Genomic DNA, 21,951 nt, shown 5'->3' with positions numbered 1-21,951 from the left:
AACCTTAGGGCAAGGCAGAAAACAGCGAGAAGCCCTGCACAGCTCTGGTGCTGCCTACCGAAAACATCCTTTTGTTCTGAAGTCATAAACGTGTATCAGCCTCTCAGACATATGGGCAGTTGTGCATTTATCCTGTTTATTTTACTACTCCTGTGCATCCTGCCTTGCCATCTGTTGGTAAGAATTTGGATGCTGAACCATAAGTCTGCGACATAATAAATACCAGTAAACAGAAATCTAAAACAAAGATAAGCACAAAGTAATGTTTGGAAGCAGGACCGGTTTTTTGGTTCGATAGTACGATTTATTATATTTCCTGAGATGAGTCCTGGCTCAGAAAAGAAGGACCAGCAGGAAAAGGTCCAATTGAAGGGGCAGATCTAGAATCCCTTCTCTTATTAATATATTGGCATCAGATTGGCATAATTCCACTGCCTTCCTAGAAAGCAGTTAAATTTACAGAAGTGGAGAATCAGACTTCATCCTGTCCCTCCAGAAGACATGCTTAAGCACAAAATATTGCATGTATAAAACATAAGCTGCAAGCAAAAGGCTTCAAACCCAGTTAAAGTAGTGTTCATGCACCTTCCCTGAGCTGGGCAGCCCTATCACTCTGTCCCAGTTTATCCACATCATTTTTTCCCTTTTATTACCAGTATGAGAGGAAAGTGGGTGGGAAGGAGCACAGTGACCCCTCTCAGTCAGCTTGAAGGCCTCAAATGAGGCAGCAAACCCAGCAAAGCGAAGACCGACAAGCCCATCCTCCTCCTCCTCCTCCCTCTCCATCTCTTGGCTGAGGATGCAGAAGTTACTGCTGAGCTCTTTGACACACAAACTAAACATCTGGGCACTGGAAGGTGTTAATATCAGACTTCAAATTACACTCAGGACCTCAGTATTGCATCAAAAGAAGTTAAAAAGGAGATGAAAGCACTAGCCTTCTCTCCTAATATTTCTTCTTTTTTTTCCCCTCTCTTTCTGTGAAGGCACACAAGGCTACAGAATTGAGATATTAGATATACACCCCTTCTGCCCCAGCTTGTTGCAGAGGTTCATTGTGTTTTGCACCTCACAAAACTCTGACCGAAACCACAGGTTGGACAGCACGGTATGGGCAGAAGTAACACAGAGCGACCCAGCGAATGGGACAGAGTCCACCGGAGAAATGATCACTGTGTTGAAATTTTACGGGAACAACAAAAAATACATTGTCTTATGTGCCTATTTTACCAGTTTACACTGGCGAGGGTTGGCAGAGCTGCCAGAAGGCAGAGCAAGCCCTGGCGAGGTGCAACAGCAACGAGCTCCTGCCAGTTTCTAAAAAGAGCAATAAAGCCCATGGAAGAAGGTCAGTTAAAGGTAACGGCTGCTGGAAGAAGCCCAAAGACTACATTACATTACATTGCAAAGGTCCCCGAGAACCCCAAAATGACTTACTATGGCTCTGACAGCTACTACCACAAATGCCATCTGTCAACCGCTTGCACTATGCAGTATAATTATATACAGAAGTAATTACAGCACAACACAGCCACAGGTATCCTGTTCGTATAACCCAACGCACCCTTGAGCCTTCACAAAACATTTCCGAAACCTAGGTAAGATTAATATTATCCACATTACATCTTGTACAGATGAAGAAGCTTTACAGTTGGATTACGAATGCGCTTTCTTTGGTTTACAGCCTTCGGGGAGTATCGCTAATGCACAGAAAGTCTTTGGGTTCTAAATTTTACATTGGGATATTTGCCATGAAGAAAAAACCCAAATCCTGGTGTAGCCTGATAGCTCCCTACTGGCTATATAGTAGATTGAGTTCAAGAAAGCAAATTAATTCATTAAAGCGACATATATTCAGTCAATTAGCTTGAAATCCCTGTTTCACAGAGCGTCCCAGGAAGAATGGATGTTTTGTTACATCAATAGGGTCATTTGAGAGCCTCTGTTACAAATGTTCAAAGAGATGCATTTAGGAGATCTGTGATTTCTTTTTCATTTGAGAAGAGAATAGATCATGCCTTAGCCCCTCCTCTGCTGACAGTTCCTCCAGCACAAGATTTCTCAGTATTTAAAGTATGTTATGCTATGGACAGCATTTTGAGAAGATTGAACTCGCATCCCTAAAGATTGCTCCAAGTTCAGAAAGTCTCTCTAGAAAATGGAATGCTCTTGAAAAAAATTAACCTAAAAAGGCTGTCAAAAATCACCCCACCAATTGCTGACAAAGCTGCGCTGCTTCAAACGCTGTTGAAAAGATGATGCTGGAGCTCTAAGAAGTGCTTTAAAAAACAATCAATGCGGCGCAGGCGCCTTCTCAACAGCACGTGTTTTACCAAGGAAACGGAGCTGCTCTGAGCAGGATGTATGGAAAGAAGGAATGAAAACATGGTCTGAGTCTCAGAAGAGTTCTTCTCTAACATGTACAAAATACATATACATTGCCCAAGAAACGGGCTATGGCACACACAGGGTGAGGTTTTCATGGCAGAGACACCCATTTGTACATTCTCCATTTGCAGTTACCTTCCTCCACAGGGTGAATATGGGCTTGTGTGCTGTGAAGATTGCGGAGCCCAACCATCCCTTAACCCACCTCCTTGTGCCTGTGGATATAACCTCCAAGGCAGATCATGTCTGATATCAACATGATATAATATTTGCTCTTTGACAAATAAAACTTTGGCAATAGCATTTGAATATAAAGTCTGCATTGTATTTAGTTTCCTACAAATAGTGGCGGTGCTAGGACTTCATAACATTGCTTTGAGAATACTAAAGAACATTCATTCTTCCGGGATGAACCATGAATTCGCAGTATTGATGGATGGCAGCCTTCCTTTATTTGCTTGCCTCAAACATTTGGATAAGCATTTTTGGTTCGTTTTCAAGAGTATCCATGGAAGCAGCAGTTCTCATGTTTGTGCGCGTTCATCCAAGCCCGAAGACTTGCAAAGAATTGTGCAAATGTGCGTTTGTGCAAGTTTTCAAGTCATAAATGAATTTACCTGATCCTTCCTCCCAGTTACAAATGTTCCCGTCACCCAGGCAGGAAGGCACATGGTTCCGTGTGAACCAAATAACCAACTGCGCCTCTTGAAAAGCAAATGGCAAACAGGGAATACTGAAAGCAGTAGACACAATGAGTTCAAAGACATTTGTATGCTGAAGTGTTTAATAAAACACTCTCTGAATAAATTTAAATTACAAGTATGTTACTTGATTTCGTATCTTGATGTCACAGGGCCTGCAGAGCTCTCTAGTGTGAGCCGTCCTATTAAACTTCAGCACGATGGTTCACGAAGATAAGCAGTTTTGGTCGATAAAGTAGTGTTTTTATTCTTATTTTCATAGCAGATCCTCCTCGCGACTAAGGCTGTGCAAGGCTTATATAGTTGTGCTGCATATTTACCGTAGGAATAGGAGCTACTGGAAAATTGTGGTGGTTTAATCTCTTGCAGGTTAGCTTGACCACAAAATGATTGTTCACGAGACACAGCATTTGCTGTGTTTGCAAGACTCAGGTCTTCACCACCATGACAGGGACCCACGGTTTGTGTCAACTACTGTAGCTCGAGTGTGGACACAGGACATACCAGCACTGTCTTGAAATGGGGCTGATTTGCTCTTATTATAATACTAATTTGTGTGCTGGGGTGCAGATTTCAGGTGTGGCCAGGATGGCTGCGTGGGGCTTCATCCCAAACTTCGAACAGGGACCGTTCACCTTCAGCTGCCAAACCTGCAGTTACCACAGGTGCCGTGGAAAACCAAAAAGCAGCTTTGCCAAGGAGCCCCTGGGCCATTTCACTGCGGAGGTTCGGTCGGATTGCATCCAGTTCTGCTACACACACATTCATACCACAAATTATTTTAAACAGTTTCCTACCTAAGGCAATTACCTTGGATATAAGTTCTAAAAAATCCGTGCAGAAATACTGCTATTATTTAAAATCCACTCAATGAGCCTCCTACCTCCACCTTTGACAAACACGCTAAAAGAACAAAATTGAGATTATGCAGGCAAGAGTTTGACGGATGTATCATTAATGCTACTTCTTGAGTGACTAAGCTCCATAGTAGTACCGACTACTCGTACCGAAACGTGATTGCATCCCCAAGACAACTGCAGCTCCAAACAAAGATAAAATGCTGGATCCCTAAACCGTATCACTCTGATTATCATCACAACGCTAATTTGTTGTAAAATATTGTTTCGAAGAAGATAAACAGGAAAACCTTGAGGAGCACCTAATTATTTGATTAGAAGGTTATTCTTTTCCACAATTTTGTCTGAAATCTTGGAAATGGGGATACTGAACAGCATACAAGTTGTTTTACGCATCTAGTTGAGGAACATTTTAATGGAAAATTTTAATTGACCTGAAATTTACTCTGCAAAATGATTTATTCATGTCAAAATCAATTTCAGAGGCTCTTTAAGGTATTTTCAGCTTTTGCACATTTGAGCCTTAGATTTGCCTTTTCGAGATGAGTGAAATGTTGCTTAAGACCCTTAAAATAAAGTAGGTTTTTATAACTGTTACTCCAAACCACAAAAACAGTCCTAAAAATAGGTGTGAAGCCAGACCATCTAATCACATATAAAAACCTAGGACTGACATTATTTTCTTGCTGTATATCTGCTCAGAGTTGCACCTATTGTGTTGATTTTCTAAAAGAACCATCCGCTCCAAAGGAGGGATGCTCTGAAACAATCAGAGCGGTGTTGTTTTAAATCAGCTTCTAGAAATGGTTTTGTTATTGTATGAAGCAAAGGAACCTTTTCCACGTCGAAATCAAAGCATTTGAATGTTGAGCAGAAAAGCTCGATAGCTGTTGGATACCATTAAATACTTTTTTGTCCCCTGAATTGATGAGGATTCAAGGTTCACTTGCACACAATTGCTGGGTGCAATTTTTCAGTGAATACCCTCCCAAATAAAACGTGCTCAGGAAGGGATGGGCACTTCACTGGCTTCTTTTTTAACGAAGTCCTTACTTAAGCCCAGTTTAAATCAAGGGGAAAAAGATCCACCACTTTCAGTCAAAGCCACACTTCATTTCTATGAACGAGATTCCTGGAAGACTGTGCAGAAATCTCGACTTTGGGAAACTCAAGGGTTTCTCCTGGAGACGACAGGCCTGGCCTAGCAGAGCATGCCCAGCAACTCCCGCAAGGTACAGACGAACTTATTTTCCATGGAACACGGAGGCTGGAGACACCAGAACAAGCTCAGCAAAGATCACAAGCTTCGGTTCAAGCGGAGGATGCTCAGCATCCCTCAGGCAAACTCACGAGCTCTCAGATACAAACCCTCAGTTTCCAGGTGTCATAGAAGCCCATACCAAGTAATTCCTTTACAAGTAATAAAGCCGAGCGTTATTATTATACCTGAAAACCTTCACATTTCAGTAATTCTTTCTCTTTTTATTATCTAAAAATATGTTCTTGTCCTACAGCTATTCTACCTATGTATACTATTATTAGGCAGTAAATTCAATTTTTTAAGAGAAAAATGTTACCCTGTCGCCTTCAATTGTTGGCAGCAGAAGACGAGAACAGACCTGAGGACAAGGTGCTTCCACCACGCCACAGCCTTTTTGGAGGAGGTAAAAAACCCCTCTGAATACAGCTGCTGGAGTCTGAACTACAGCTGGGCTCATCTGGGCTGAGCTGTCTGTCAGAACAAACCAGGTTTGCAAAGTTCATGTGTGCCAAGTTGTGCTGATGGAATTCAGCGCACCGAAGCCAACACATCACCCCCAGGAGCCACAAAGCAGCTCAGCAGAAGTCAAACGCTTTCCTCTGTGCTCTCACTTCTATCCAGCACCGCTGAGGCTCCGTTAGCTGTTCACACGGAGAACCGACCCAGCAGGTGAGGGGGCTCAGAGCCACCGCAGCCCTGGTCCCCGCTGCCAGCGCCTGCCTGTGCTGTGCGTCCCCCTTCCTGGGGATGCGCTGATTTCCCACGGTCAGAGCGCCGCGCACTCGGCTGACAGATGTTGTTTCCCATCTGGGCTTTCTCGATCTGCTGTGGCAAATCCTCTGAACACCCATGTGTTTCTTTGTCCCGACAGTTCGCTGCCGCGCCTTCTCTACAACTCCATTTTCAGAGAGGGAGCCACATGTTTGGCCTCTGCGGTGAGCGGGGTGTCCTGCCACCCACCCCAGTCACTAAAACACGTATATTTTAATTTGTTAATATTATTCAGTCTGACCCTCAGGCTGTATTAAGTAACCCTGAGCCTACACTGAGGCACTTGAACAGTAGCAACAACATCTTCAATCGGGTTCCCGGTGCCTCTGTCTGAGGGTAGACAGGGAGGAACTTGGGTTTCTGCTGTCCCGCCTAAGACCTGTGGCTGAGCCCCAAAGTCCCTGAGACCAAAGCCCATGGGGGTCCCCAAGCCCCAGGCCTGGAGGACTCAGATCCAGCCCAAATAGCCCCAAATGCGTCATTGAGCCGCCCAAAACCCCGAAGCCCCGGGATTCCGAAGCCCCGGGGTGGGGGGTCCGCGGAGCGAGGTCGCCCCCCCGGGCAGAGCTCCCCCGGGCAGAGCTCCGCATCCCGCCGCCCGGTTCCCATGGCAATCTCGGAGATGCCGGTTGCCACGGTAACGCCATCCTCCTCCTCGGCCGTGTCCGAGGCAGCGGCTCCGGCTCCGGCTGAGCTCAGCCCCGCGGCTCCGGCCGCGCAGCCGGTTCCCCTGGGAAGTTGCTTCTCCCCCCCGCCCCGGCGCAGCGCTGCCCCCCGGTACCTTCGAGGCAGCAAATCCTCCAGAGCCCCGAGTGTGTGAGGTCGCCCCGCGCCCGCCGCGGCGGCCCCTGCGCCTCGTCCGTCGTGATGTTGGTGCCGTTGCAGATGTGAGCGCTGGAGTAGAGCCAGTAGTCGGTGCCGATGGCGATGGCCATGAGGCTGAAGGCGGCGAAGGCGCCCACCGTGGTCAGCAGCATCTGGACGCCACGGTCACACCACACCATGGTGCTTCATAGTCCCCGCACCGGCGCGGGGGGTCCGCACGACACCGCCCGGCAGCCGCCGCCGCCCGCGGGAGGCAGCCGAGTCACGGGGCGGGGGGCGGAGGCGGGGAGGGGGAGCTGGGGGGAGCCGCCCGCCGCCGCCGCGGGGCCGGGCTCAGCCGCCAGCCGCGCCCCGCCCCGGCCGCGGGAGGGATGGAGGGGTGGAGAGGTGGAGGGATGGAGGGATGGAGGGGGTAGAGGGATGGAGGGATGGAGGCATGGGCCGCCCAGCCGCGGACCCCCGCGGGGAACAGAGCCGCCCGACCCCCGCTGTGCTGCCGCCCCGCCGGGTGGAGCCCGGTCCGTGACCCGCAGCCCCCGACACGCAGCCCCCGGTCTGCAGCCCCCAGCAGGATTCGAGCATCGCTTTGTTTGCTCTCTAGTCGGCTCTGCCGGCGGCAGGAGCGTGATGCCACGTTTGAAGTGGCAACTTCACGGGGGATGAAGGTTTGAGCAGAGCCCGGCCAGGATTTGTGTGGAGATGGGGAAGGTGGTGTAGACCTGATGGGTGCAAAGCTCTGCACTGTCACTGCGATCTCTCAGGTGGGTCACGCACACCTTCCTTCTGCTGTCCTAGAAATCACCGTAAAAATGGTGCCAAGTACAGTGGGGACAAAGCGTTGCAATCCCGAGGAGAGTGTCAGCATGGCCAGGGAGCTACAGCACAGCAAACCTGGTGGTTTGGCCAAGATTTCCTCCTGCCACCTCACTCTGCCATCGGTTACACAACGAGGTTGTGGGCAAGTATTGGGTTGCTGGTTTTCTCCTGATTGAAAGTGAATGAGAGATTCCAGTACCTGAAACTTCCTTTGGAAAACCAAGGGGAGAAATATACACACCATTTTTTATTGCTTTATCCTGCCCTCCACCCCTGACTCTCATCACTGCGAGTTGACAAGTCAGTCCTGCCTCCACCTCACCCGAGTGACAAGCCAGATGAATGGGAAGCCTTTCTGATCAGCTAATGCATTTGTGTGGAGAGAACGTGGCAGCACACCAGTTTTATGTATATGAATTAGGGAGTGGGAGGACAAGAGCTACAAACCTCAAGAAATACAGCGCTCTTCCCGAGTGGTGCGTGGATGGCTGCAGGTGCCTGTGTGACTCCACTGCTCAACATACCAATGCAGAGATGCTTTTCAGCTGCTCGTCCTTTTCGTAAAAAACTGGGAAAGCAAAAAGCAAATAAAAATTAAAAGCTGGTTTTTGTTTCGCAGAGACCTCAGAAAATTGCTCAGGCATGAAGCCTGTAAATAGGGAAAAGCTCCAAAGTTAGGTGCTTGGTTTAAGCATGTAAGTTACGCTTTTTGGTTGTAGTTTGTAGGACTATCAGTGCCTTTGCAAAATCACCTTCTAAATTAATGTCTCCATTAGGGATGGAAGAATGAAGCCAGGTAAACTCAAAAGCAGAGTGAAGCCTCGTTCAGAAAAACTGGATTGAGCATTTAAGTTTAATGAGGTTCAACAAACTTCTCATTTAAAATATATGTTTGTACCTCTGGGCTTTGGGGGTTTGGACAGAGTGGGAAAATGAGATACTGAAACAGCAGGAGAGAAGCTATTTCCATAGCTTTTTAAACCTATTGAGCCTTAATTAATATTATTTATTTGTATTGCTGTGTTGCCTGAGAGAGCTGCTCATGGCTGGCGCTCCATAGCGAGGAGCAGGGGAGGGGCTGGGGGGGCTGTAGCTGGGGCAGGGTTCCCACTCACACAGAAACATCCTCCTCAAGAGCTTCCAGTCCAGACCTGCGACAAGAGATGGGATGAACCGTGGTGGGTCTGGTGGGTCCTCAGCCAGCAGAAAGGGGACACACAACTGCAGGGTTTTCCATGTGCCGGGAGCCACATTCCTGCAGCAACCCCCTCTGCAGAGTCCTGTTGATTGTGCGAGGTAACAACACATTAACAGAATTTATTAACAAATTTCCTTGCTCCTCTTTTTGCCATCCCCACCTCCATTTTTGCAAAGAAAGCTGCTGTTTCTGTTTCTGCTGCCCTGTGAGAAATAACTCAGGCTCCTAAAGGGTTACGGAGAAGCATCCAAGGCAGACAATCATTTTCTGCCCAAGCTATCTTCTTTAGTTTAAAAATGTTCTCTGTTCTTTTGAAATGCATGAAGTAGATTGTGGGAGAGCTAATATTATATTCCACTACTGAAAGCTGGTGGAGTATTTTACATTGATGTCTGGCTCTAGTGATTTTCTAAGGATTTTGAATTCATTAAATCCAACCATTGAATAATCTCCATTTGTGGCGGAAGGAAGGCAAAAGTGCTTATGATCCTCAATAGCGAAAAAACGTGTAGTCTTTTCTTGAACGCCAAAGCTATCTGACCCACTGCATGTAGTAAAGGTTGCCCATCATGTAACCTTTGATTTGCAGACTTTGCTTATAACACAGCCCTAAAATACTGCCATAGGATGCAGCAGCGAAGCAGCCTTGGCAGTGTGTTTTGCACTGCAGTAGCATCCTCCCTTCTCAATCAGAATTAGGACCCAATTGCTCCAAGCTCAGACCAGAGACAGAAGCTCATGACAATGGGAAGAGAAAGCCCCACAGCTGCTCCTTGTAATTTAGCTCCCCGCTCCCCAACACTGTGCAGTATCTAAACCCAGAAATACTTTTTACACTGAAGAAACAGAAACTTGAAACAGAATTGTTTTGATTCCTAGATGTTGATTTTCAAAGCTTTAAATGAAATCCTGGGGCTGATCGTTTTATTTCTGAACTAAGTAACAGTTACTCTGGAGATGAAACTTTGGGTTTAACTGAGTTCAGTGAGAGCTGTCGCTAATAAAATCCTAACAATTAATCTATCATCTAGAAAAATAATAGTAGAATTTCACCAAAAGAAGCTTTTGGAAATTGCTCAAGGAAAACTCAAGAGAGTTCTTTCTCAGAATGAAAATAATCACTTCGGTTAAACAGAGCTTTTGATGTAGATGTAGTCTAACCATCATCAAAGCCTGGAACAGATATTTCATCCTCCCTTGCCCCTTCTCAGCTTTTAGCTCTATGCTTGTGAGGACGACTTTTAGCATCTAGGAATGTCCTAAAGCTATAAGGAGGACATCTATGTAATTGAGTATTGTAATTTCCTATGGGTCTTGATCTTTTTCCTATCTAATTCAATGCTGATATTAGGAAAAAAGAAAGCCTTAATAACTTCCTTCGGACTAGGGTATGTATGAAGAACTGGGTAAATGTTTCATGTGTTTTGTACAGCGTCATATAAAGTTGTTTTATACACAGGGTAGTGGTGGGATTTGGTTTGACTCACCAGATTTGCAGCAGAGCTCCACAAGCACCAAGATCTCCAGCCCAAGTGAAGAACCCTGCAGGAATACAAGACGTGGCAGAAGGCATCAGATCACAGAAGGAATAATATTACAGTTGTCCATGGAACTATATTTTGATATACCTTGTTTCAGCTCTTACAGGTTAGCGTGATACCTACTGAACTACATTAGGAGACCTTCACAGAGCTGGATTCAAGGTCATAAATTCTGTGGCAAAATACAGTCTGAATTCACTCGTTCTGAGGACTGGGGAAGTATCTGACCCACGGATGCATCTATTCCTTCTATTATTCATCATACATTGCAAAGACACAGTGTCTTTCACCTCTGAGGAACCCGCTCTGGGTGAAGGGTCTGCTGTCTCCAGCGAGAGAAGGTCGGCAGAGAAGTCACCATCACATTACACAGAGTTGTGTCTAGAGAAAGGTGAACTTGAATTGTGTTTGAGGGGTTATAAGGCTCAATTTCTTTCTTCGTTCTACAAAAGGTCATCTGAAGTCAACATGAAGAGTTGCAGATTGTCCTTGAGAGCTGAAGAAACAGCCATCTTAGAGGAAAAAATATTGTCATTCTCTTGCCACTTGAGGGGCAACAGCTTGGCCTTAGTTCTACTGTTCCTTTTAATAGATTAAATATTCTTTGGCTTAGTCATGGCAAGCAAAGCAACACAACTGCTTTCTAATAAATAAAATGTGCTCAGAAGCACCTCTAAGCTTTCCAGATAACTACACTGCGAGTTTGCCAGGAAGCCAGATGCTGCTATTGGAAAAGTAGCTGCTATGGTTTGTCATCTGAGCCTAGAAATTGATACCCAAGAATGATATGATGAGACAGACTCGATGACAGCACTGCTCTTTCTATAAATAATTTGAAGAAAGCATTTTTTCATTTAAAAAAAAAAATGTCTCTTTTGCTAGAGACTTGCACAGCAAACCAGAAAATTAAAAAGGGTAGGCATGCTGTGTTTGAATAGGGCCATCCAAAGAACAGGGTATATACAATTTATAGAAGAATATATAGCAGCTCTCACACATTTTACACTACACATAGGCTGTATTTTCCCCATAACACCAATAGTTATGAAACTCATTATCTTTTTGACAATGGAGAAATGGAATATTATTCCTTTACTTGCTTGATCATGTCAAATGTCAAAGCAAATTACAAATGCTTGTCCTTCAAACATTCATGCCTCCTGGTAAGATATTAAATATCAATAGCGTTCACATTCAGCTACAGAATGAACTAATATCACACACATCTCACAGATCTAAAGTTCACCGTGCCTGTTACCTGCCATGCGGTTTCATCTCACAGGTCTTACCTCTTGTCCGTGTCCTAAGAGCTGGGAAATTCATTGCAGTGTTAAATGTCACATTAAACATTATCTGGAGTACGAGTTAAAACTGCGAGCGGGGGTTACTTTTGACTTTAAAGTGTTAAAATAGGGAGTGGGAGAAGGAACAAGGGGTTAAGAGGACTACAGGCTTGATTTTGCATCACATTTCAAAGCATTTAGAGAGGCAGCGGCCTGATGAGATGCTACAGGAATTTCCTAGCACAAGGGACCTGCTTGAAGTGCAGCAAAAAATCCTGATTATCTTTTTGATGGTGGAGAAATGGATGTGCTGACCGAGGGTTCACCCAGGCAAGGCACTACTGGAATGAGCTGCATTCGTTCTCAGGGCAGTTTCCAGAGGGAAACGTGAGTTCTGGGGAATACGGCGCAATGAGGATGGGGCAGGGAAAGGGAAAAAACACGCCTGTGAGGTTTTGTCATTCCACCCGTTATCAGTCAGTTCTAAGGAATAATTCACCTGTAAACAGCCCAGCAACAGGCTATTTATGCTGTACAAACAAACGCACACACGGCTACTCCACACAACCGTGCACGAACTTCAGACAGACTAGAAGATGAAACGGGGAGCGGGACGTCGCCGTGATGGATGGCGCTTCCGAGGGCTCTCGCCAAGCCCTGCGCATCCTGCAGATCGCTGCCAGGACTCCCGAGAAACAACTCCTCATCACTCCACAAACAAACTGACATTAATCTTTCTAATGTCCTTTAAAAATATATATAAAAAATATACATATATATATATATAAATCCTCTTTCGAACAAAGGAGAAGGCGCTGTAGCAGAGCGGCACGGCGAGACCCGCTGGAGTCCCGTCAAGTGTAAAATGAAGCAATCTGTCGGGAAGGTTATTGCCGCTGGAACACGGCGTCACCCGCACCCAGAGGATGGAGGAGAATTACCCCGGCCAACCACAGGGAAATTGCTCGCTGCACTCAGATTGCGTTTTAACCTGGAAAGCGGGGCTCCATTGGGAATGTGTTAGGAGGCGGATTGAGCGAAACAGGTTTTTAGGATAAGTCTTAAATACTTAAATCAATCATGATAACTTGCTGCGCTGAATTTATCTCCTAAGCTGCCTAAAGAAAATTCCTCAGATCTGTCTGAATAATTTTGAGCTGATAATGCAGCATTGGAGCAGGAAGGCTGTTGCCCAGTGAAAGGATTTTCTCATTAGAATTTCAGCCGATTATTCACCGGAGAAATGGTCTTTTAGGAGCACAACCTGGCAGCTCACTTGGAAAAGTTTTATAAACACTCAACCTACTAAGAAAGGAAATTGGAAGGTAAAATCAAAGCTAGCCATTACTTCCGAGAGGTCAGGGATACAACAAGCATCCAAACCGAGGTTTATCTGCTCCTCCCTGTGCTCTGGTTCTTTTATTTCTACATTAGAGACCCAGAAATCTTTTTAGCTGAGCAACAACTGGAACTGCAGCCTCTGCAGCTGAGCACAAGTTACCAAAAAGATGCTCTTGATGAGATGTTTGTAGCACTTATGTGTCTGAAAAGCTGTTTTTCCATGCAGTGGAACCATAACTTGTCTTTTTAAATCTACACCGCTGCCTCAATGAAGTATTTTGTTTGGTCTGAGTAAATGGTAAGTGGTGTATTTATTGATTTTTATCTCTCTTCACACCTCAAATGCTGCCTGTCTACTCAAGGCCGGGTCAGAGCACACTTATTCAGCAAACACCTACTCCATGGCTGAACTCTAAACTCTTTGGGACAAAGTATTAATGCATTTTTAATCAGTATAAGGTCCCAAGGGTTTCTTCTCCTCCCCTTCTTTCTCCAAAGAGACCCAAAACTGACCCTGATGTAACACAGAGCTCTGGAGGAAAAGCTGGTAGGACCAGTAATGCTTTACATCCTATTAACGCCATGTATAAAATCACTTGAACTTGGTGTAATTTAAACAGAAGTTTCTGCGCTCAACAGGAGCAGATAATTCTACAATTGACATTTAGTAGTAAATTGTAAATGCAAAGGATTTTGTAAGAGGGCTTTTGAAGAGCAGCCAACCTGCTGCAAATATGATCCAAATCAAAAGCAATGCAAAAGAAAAACCTCAAACCCTTGTACTTGAAATTGTCAAAAAATAAGCCAGAAAAAGATCACAAACCAACAGGACCTTCTCTGTCTACCCACCAAGAGACTCTTGTCAGAAGGATGATTAGAAGAACATAAAGAGATCAGCAAAATTCTGGATAGTCTGGTGGGACTTCATAGACCTCCAGGGATTGTAGTGCCAAGTTGGGCAGCACCAGTGCCACCAGTGTCCCAGCCACAGTAGACGGGTGTTGCTGAGGCTGGGATGACTTGCCACCAGTTTGGAAGAGCAGGAGGAGCTGGGGATTATCTGAGGAGCCAGGGGACACCAGAGCAAAACCCCCGAGCTCCTGATTTATTATATTTTTCCCTTTCCGGGTCCATGCAAGGACAATACCCAGCTGTACCCACCAAAGCTCGCGGCCCCGATTCAGTGCTGCGGTGGCACAACGTTGCTCTCCAGGGCTGGGAAACAACCTTTGGGAAACATGAGGGTTTTGCCCAAGAGAGCTCAAGTCTCATCGGCTCAAAAGCAAAACGGCTTTTGGAGAGAGAAGAGAAATTGCAGCAGCCAGAGTTGTGAAAAGCCTTGACAAAATATTTAGCACGGAGAAAAAGAGAGTGCTTGCCAATTGCTAGAGCCTTCCTAATTCAGGTTGTTAGATGGTTACTGCCACCACTATTAACAAGACACCGTTTTTTGAGTGATCTATGCAAAGAGGGGCTGGAACACACCTACAGGTTTTTCGTGTGCTTTTAGCTCTGCTAGTGGAGAAACATTCTTCCCTCTCATACAAGACTCAATTGAATAATTATTCAATTCAATTAACGAATAAGTAATGCACTATTTCGTGATGTATCCAGTAAATATATGCCTAGGAAATTCAACAGATAAATCTCTAGATACTCTTTTAGGTTCATCACACGCATGTTGATCCAACTGGATTTTTTTCTTTTAACCTATGAGGAAAGGAGGATGAGGTTTCAAAAACCATAAAGGAATTAACTTTCCACTGAGCCCCACACAACAAAGGTATCGTGTGAATAATTCTACTGCAATTTGCTTAGTAGAATGAAAAACAACAACAGCTACTCTGGCTGTAAATAACCCCTTTGTCATAGCAGAGACCCATTACAAGGACAACATCCACTCTCAGACTTCAATATTAAGCTCATTAGAAGTGTCATGTTGATTTTTTTTCCACATTTCTTGAAACATCCGCATGTTCTTGCAGAGAATTTGGAAATCCAAAATCCTCACCTTATCCTTCCTCAGCCTCCCTTTTTAAAAAATCATTATTTAGGTGAATAATTCTAGCAAAAATGCTTCTGCCTCTTTACCAGAATCTTTACATTTTTCACAGGAAAGCATTCCAAGAAGATGACTATTAATACAACGGTTTCTAGGTAGCAAGGAGAAAAAAACCCCACAGCATCTCTACTGCAAAAGCTGGCAGACGTTGACTTTTTACCCATAACTGTAATGCCTCTATAAAAAGGAGCATTCCGATCTTACAAGCATTAAAAAGCAAAATAAATAGAAGCGGCAAATCTGGCATGCTGAACATTACATGTGAGGGACCAGGAATTCAAATCCCATCTCGGAGGGGACATTGCCGGGGTAATGCGAAGATGCAGGAGCTTTTCAATCTCCCAAATCAGTCCCTCATGGAACATCATCGAGGCAGACGAACCAAAGGGGGCAGCATGGGCGGAAAGGATTATTTAATGAGTATCGGCTGATGCGAGACACCCACAGACACCCCAGGCTGCAGCCTTGCGAAAGAAAGTGCCAGAAGCCGTTCCCGTTTGCAATAAACTAATTACATGTCGGGGATTTTCTTCTTGTTTAGACAAACCGTAGTGTTTTATTTACAGTTCTTTGTGTGTCTGCAGCCTCGTGGAGGTGGGAGAAGGGGTGTGGGTGCCCCAGTGGCAGCTGCGGTGCCATGAGATGCCAGAGAGCACTGAGCAACACCCGCCGTATTAGAGGGTTTTAAACATAGCAAATACCATACAGACCTCGTGGGTTTTGGAAATGGGCTACAGCGAGTGCTCCAACACCATCGTCCCAAGATGATGCTCAAAAGGCCACTGAAAATACTGTGCTCAGGGGACTGAGGATGCAAGAGCATCCCATGCCACAGGGTATGAGGAGAGGGTGCGGGGACCACAACTCTGTCTGCAGAGGGACAGGAGGATGGAGACGGGAGATTTTGGTTGCTAAATATCTCAGCAAAACCAGCTTGATTACTGTGTAGAAACCTGCCTTGCTGAGAACGAGAGAACAGCCAGGTCCAGGCTGCACACACACGTACTCCTGTCTTCTCTGGGCTTGTAGCCCGCAGGGTACCTGTTCTTTCTTTTCCACTGGTTCTTTAGCACAGCCAACATTTGTTCCCACAATCCCAGCCCAGGGCTGGAGAAGAAACAACATCCTGCTCCACAGGAGGAAAGAAAGGTGAAGTGGATTCCACTCAGTTGCTAAAAGCTTGGAGTAATTTGCACTGTTGTAATTCCAGCAGTTGAGATAACCAGAGAAATGGATTTAATATTTCATTTTTTCTTCTCCCGCCCTCCTCCCCCCTGACATTTTTCCCTCGGTGCGGGAGAGCGCTAACAATGACTTCAATAGCAGAATGAAGTTTAAAGCCCAGATCTTTCCAGTTCTGCTTATTCCTTTAAGCTATTCCAATCCCCTTTATGTTCTTTCTGCATACACACATCTGTCTTCTTCAAAGCCTTAACCATCTCTGACACACCTGACCTTTCCATCCAAGCGCAATGGTTGGATGCAAAGAAAAAAACCCCTTTACCAACAGCAAGGAACTCTTTGTTTTGCCAGCCCCACACCTGAAAATTTTGCTGTGGCAGGAAGTAAAACACTGAGCAACCTTTTCTTCTCTTTTGAAAAATGGAACTGTCATCTCTTGGAGAAAAATAACAGCTTATCTTGATTTTGTCAGACATGACTGTTAGTTATTAGAGTCTTCTTAAGAAAATGCTACCAGAAGAATTAGGACAGTATTGTCGCAGGAATGTCAAGAGTTCAGAAATTACTTTGACAAGATCTGGGAGATCTCAGATATCTAATTAAACTTTCTGTGACTGTTATGTTGTGTAAATACGAGAAACCTATTAAAATAAAGAATCGGATAAAACTAGTTTCCATGTTCTGTTAATAGATGCCGCAACCATTCAACAGCCATTTTGATTTAGATTAGACCCATTTAATTCATGCCAGTAAATATAATTTCATCTATTCATGCACACAGAGTTCATTATTTTTTAACTAAAATATCTGCTAAACTTGCTACATTTGGCAATACTACTGTATTTTTTGGCTGGAGTTTATATAAACTCCCCTCTCCTCCACTTAGTGAATGAAACCATACATTGCCATATGATAGAGTACACACAGCTCTGGTTTTAAAGGTTTTAGAATAATTTCTGTAGGAAAAACTTAATCCATAGATGAAGATAATTTAGGCTAAGAGGAATTATGGTTAATAGATTCTGACCTCAACAGGCTATAATGCAGGCTGGCTTTGCACTCTGATATATTTACATCCAGCCTGTATCTCATAGTTGTGCTAAGTCATATCAATTCTTCATTTAAAGTAGCCGCTACATCCATTAGTAAATTGTTTTAATAGTTAATGATTAGCAGTATAAAAAGGATGCAATTATCTCCAGCTCGAGTCCCCAGGTGCACTGTCAGCGTGTGGATTATTCTGCTGCAACCCCTATCCAAAGCCATCAGTGTAAGGAAACATGAGGAACGGTTGTGAAACCAGAGGTGTTTGCTGCGGTTAACCACCAGTTGGGTATTAGAGCTGCCAGTCCAGGCTTAGAAAATAAATACGGTTGAAGTGTAAAACACGGCGCTGCTGTTGTACACCCAGGCAGCCGGCAATACCCCTGCCGTGCAGCGGTGGCCACGGAGGGGCTGGTACAAGCCCATCCCGTTTGCCTCCTCTTCCCACTCATTGACCTGCCAGAGGGATGGTCTTCTTGGCCGGGGATGGAGAGGCTGCACATCCCCAGACATCAGCTCCAGTCGTGGTTGTTAAGCAAGTTCATCAATACCAATTAATCTTGGAGGTGACTTAAACCTCATCCCTCTCTACAACCACCTGAAAGGAGGCTGTGGCCTGGAGGGTGTTGTCTCTTCTCCCAAGTAGCAAGTGATAGGACAAGAAGAAATGGCCTCAAGTTGCACCCGGGGAGGTTGAGGTTGGATATTAGGAAATATTTCTTTACAGAACAGCCTGCCCAGGGAAGCGGTTGAGTCACCATCCCTGGAGGTGTTTAAAAGATGCATAGATGAGGTTCTTAGGGACATGGCTTATTGCCAGAGTTATGTTAATGGTTGGATTCAATGATCTTGAGGGTCTCTTCCAGGCAAAATGATTCTACAAACGTGGCTGGGAGGTGCATGTGCTACAGCTGGAGGACATGACTGACACCCACAGCTCCAGTGCCCGAGGTGGCCGGCGCTTCCATCCATGCTGCACGTGTGTCCTGGTTTTGTTAAAAAACAAGTTTCTCTTTTAGTGAATTTGCCTGTCAGCTAAAGCCTTCATATTAGCTGCATTTTCCTGGAGAACCAGACACATGTCTTGGTAAACCTAGCAATGGAATGCAAACTTATTGATAAGCACGGATGGACATCTCGCGAGAGGGGCAACGAGAAACCGGTGACCAAGAGGCTGACCAACTGTGTATAACATTCCATTCATGTGAATACTTCATAGAAAAGTGGGAGATCATGAGGATCTCGTCCCTTTTCCCTTTTCCTTTTTTCCCTTCTGCTTATGGCCGACATTAGGAGAGGACCTTGTGAGTCGTCCCTGCGAACGGAGGCCCAGTGAGAGACTGAATCCAGCTCCGGTTGGCTGCAGAGTCCAGTCCAGGACTTTGGGTGCTGGCTCTGCAGTTGCTGAGACTTTCAAGATTGGTTTTATATATTTTGGATTATTTTCTCTATTCTTATTAGTAGCATTAGTAAAACATCTTTAATTTTTCCAACTCTCTTCTCTCTGTCCTCCTTTCCCTCCCGATCGCCTGTCCTGAGTGGGAAGGGGGGAGAGGGAGGGGCAAAAGGGGGAAGTGGGGGGTAGAGGAGGGTAACAACACATCTGCCAGGGTTTCATTGTCACCTCGCAATCTTAACCCTCGACAATGTGGAAGTGGAAAGTCACCGAGGCAGCTCGGTGCTGTCAGAGACCTGCACAGTCACCGTCTTCAGTGGATACAGATGAGCTAAATTTAAGGAACAAGACTCTGAAGCTGCTCAGTACACGAAATGTTTTTGTTTCACAGAGTACAATAAGAAATATCATAAATCCATTGTTTCCCTTATTTGCTGCAATTTCTCTAACTGATCATTTGTCTTCTTTGCACTGGCATTGGCTGGGAAGGGAGAGAAGCACTTGCCATCAAAGTCTTTGAACAGAACGCCAATAATTTAATTCAACTCACCTCCCAAATTATTTTCTGATGCAAAGACATGAAAATTATGAGTTGGATTTCAAGTTCATTTTGTTCTTTGATAGCTGAACAATGCTTATTTTTCAACTGACATTTTGTCTCCTCCTGCACTCTTGGTTCTTCCCCCAGCACCCTTTCCCATCTCCTTATCCAGGTAGTTCAATGTTCAGATTGCTTGGCAGAACATGCATCCGAGGGCAGTTCCCTCTGCAGGTCCCGTGGGACCAGCGGTCACCTCTGCTCAGGTGGCCCAAGGGGAAACCTGCATCTCGCCAGCAGCATCCCTGAGGAGACGGGATCTGCCACCACCCAAAATCAATGAGCCCTAGCCTGCACATTCACACTGAGGGGACAGCATCCAGGGTTGTAGCTGTGCAGCCCAATAAAATGATCTGAGACTAAGAAAAAAGATGCAGAAAGAAAAAATATATATATTTTTTTTTAACTTAGAGTGAAGGGTTCTTTTGTAAAGGTTTTTCCAATGATTAAAAAAGGAAAACCCAAACCTCCAACCAGCACGCTTTGTTCTGAAGGCAGGATGGGACAACATCAAATCCCATAAGCAATTTGCTGTGCTCTCTCACCAAGCCAAGCCTGGCAACCTGAACTCCCCACCTCACTTAAAACAGCATCTCTGTTCCTGGATAACCCCAAAAACCACAGCGAGTAATGAATAAGAAAACAACGGTTTGTTGTTTCACTTCTCATTCCCAACACTCACTCTGCATTAGGCTCCATCATTTCACAGCTCGCTTGATGTAACACGATGTGGCAGAACAGACCCTGGTGCAGGAGCAAACCCTGATGCAATGCAGAACGGATGCCTCGGACTGGAGCTGCTCCTTGCTCGCCTTCCCTACCTTTGCTCCACATTTTCTGCTTGTGACAGGCTGTTAAATAAACACCAGCGACAAGGCTCAGTATGCATTTGTTTTTCTGCAGCTTTTCTGTTTTCTTTTCGTTCAGCTCTCCAGGCTGATTGTCTTGTTGACAAATATACAAACTCCATTACCAGTTAATGATTTTTAGCCTGGTGTCCTCTACTCTCTTTACTCCCCAGTGCGAGTTCTACACATTAGTCTGGGTAACATTCAAAGATAATTGTGTTTTGTTTGTTTGTTTGGGGGACTAACAGCAATCAGACAGACAAATCCCAGTCCTGACCGAGGCTGCAATTCTGCTTTCAAATGTAGTTGCTCCAAGGAGAGCTGCAGAAGCACACGCTGCATTTGCTCAAGGTGAAACCTCACTTTTCTTCTTTCAATCTTAATATTTGCCTTCCCAGAAAAGGACATTTTTTCTTAGCACCTATGGCTTTTTGTAGGCTTTGCACATTTAGGGGTAGGGTTTCTGCACACTCTTAATTTGTTGTGCTGCTTTTTAAAGCCCACCCTTATTGCGTACTGCAGTTAATTGAAAATGAGAAGTCATTCTGGGCGATTTATGTCACTCCCAGCTCATCTATGCGATCAGGATCACACGCAGCTGTGCACAGAGACCTATTTCAACGCTCTAAGAAACATTTCAGGGATGTTTCAAAAGTAGCCATTGACTTTGAGCACCTCAATTTCCAACACAGCTGAAGAAGCGTGGTTTTTGAAGACCGCATCCTCTGGACCTTTGCAAGCAGGAAACCATCTGATACCCTTAAGAATCTGGGTAAATTAATGCCTGGAGTCCCTACCAGTCCTCCTTGGAATTAAAAGCATTTAATTAACACTGTAAGTGCAGGCAGAGGCATCACAGTACAGCTCGAACATGTTAACAAGGCTGCAAAGGAGAGTGAGCAAGGGGTGAGCTTCATACAGGCTCCGTTTTCTGCTTCCCGAGATGTAAAGTCTTGCTGAACAGCCGTGACCATGCTGCACGTTAACCGAGGAGACACGAGACACAGTTGGCACAACACATTAGCATCTTCTGCTCTGATAATTAGTTTAGTGAAAAATTATTGCCTTATCTGGTTTCATTAGAGACCCATTGCAGTCTTAAAAAAAAATTAAATAAAAGCTCACATTAGGTGCTTTTAATAAGACAATAAACTCCATAGTGTTTCCAAACAAGATTGAAAACCAATTCAGCACGTGAGTAATTAGCACAAGTCAGGTTGGAGGCCAAATGCATTCTTTAGTAACGGAATTAAATTTGTTTAGAAAGACAGAAGCCCTTTAAAATCCACACAAACGTCAAGGCAATGTATTAAAACATATTGCAACAGAACTGCTAACGTTGCACCAGGATGCAGTTCAGATTTTAGCCAACATGCCCCCAATCTTGCAGCCAGCAATGGAGATTTTACTCCAGCTATGCAGGGAGAAATAATCCTTGCAAAGCCATATTGCACAGCAGGTGTTCATCTTGCAGATGGGTTCAAATCTATTATCAGCACTGACTGCTGCACCATTGGGCAAGAAGTCTGAGATCCTCCAAATTACCCTCAGATTGTCCACATTTGCATCACAAATAGCCACTGGAGATAGTTTTCCTGGTACAAAAATGCCTTCCCCTACAAGAAGGTGTCTTTTTTCTTCCCCAGGAATGAGACACAAAGCTGCGTTTTCTTACGTGCTGTATTTTTAATTTTTTTGGTGGCATCGGCAAATATACGTATCAGTACAAAGGCTTCAGAAAAAATACACTGTGCTTAGCAACCTCCAGCAAAACTAGCAGAATGCACTTGACAAAACTTGGGCTCTATAATGAAATTCCTACAAAGGCATTCAGTACTT

At 44.9% G+C, this 21,951-nt stretch overlaps 1 protein-coding gene across 1 annotated transcript in view; it reads right to left on the bottom strand.

Annotated features, from left to right (window-relative positions):
• Nucleotides 1-7,083, bottom strand: part of CACNG4 (calcium voltage-gated channel auxiliary subunit gamma 4) — a 41,661-nt gene extending 34,578 nt beyond the window's left edge. Inside the window, exon 1 of the mRNA XM_065852413.2 lies at nt 6,760-7,083. Coding sequence (XP_065708485.1) covers nt 6,760-6,982 — 223 coding nt within the window. The 5' untranslated portion in view covers nt 6,983-7,083. The remainder of the gene's footprint in view (nt 1-6,759) is intronic.
• Between the last annotated feature and the right edge of the window lie 14,868 nt (nt 7,084-21,951).

Source organism: Patagioenas fasciata, chromosome 18, assembly GCF_037038585.1.
Source record: "Patagioenas fasciata isolate bPatFas1 chromosome 18, bPatFas1.hap1, whole genome shotgun sequence".
Lineage (NCBI taxonomy): Eukaryota > Metazoa > Chordata > Aves > Columbiformes > Columbidae > Patagioenas > Patagioenas fasciata.
Note: the sequence above shows the minus strand (reverse complement) of the source record. Positions and strands in the feature narration are given on the sequence as shown.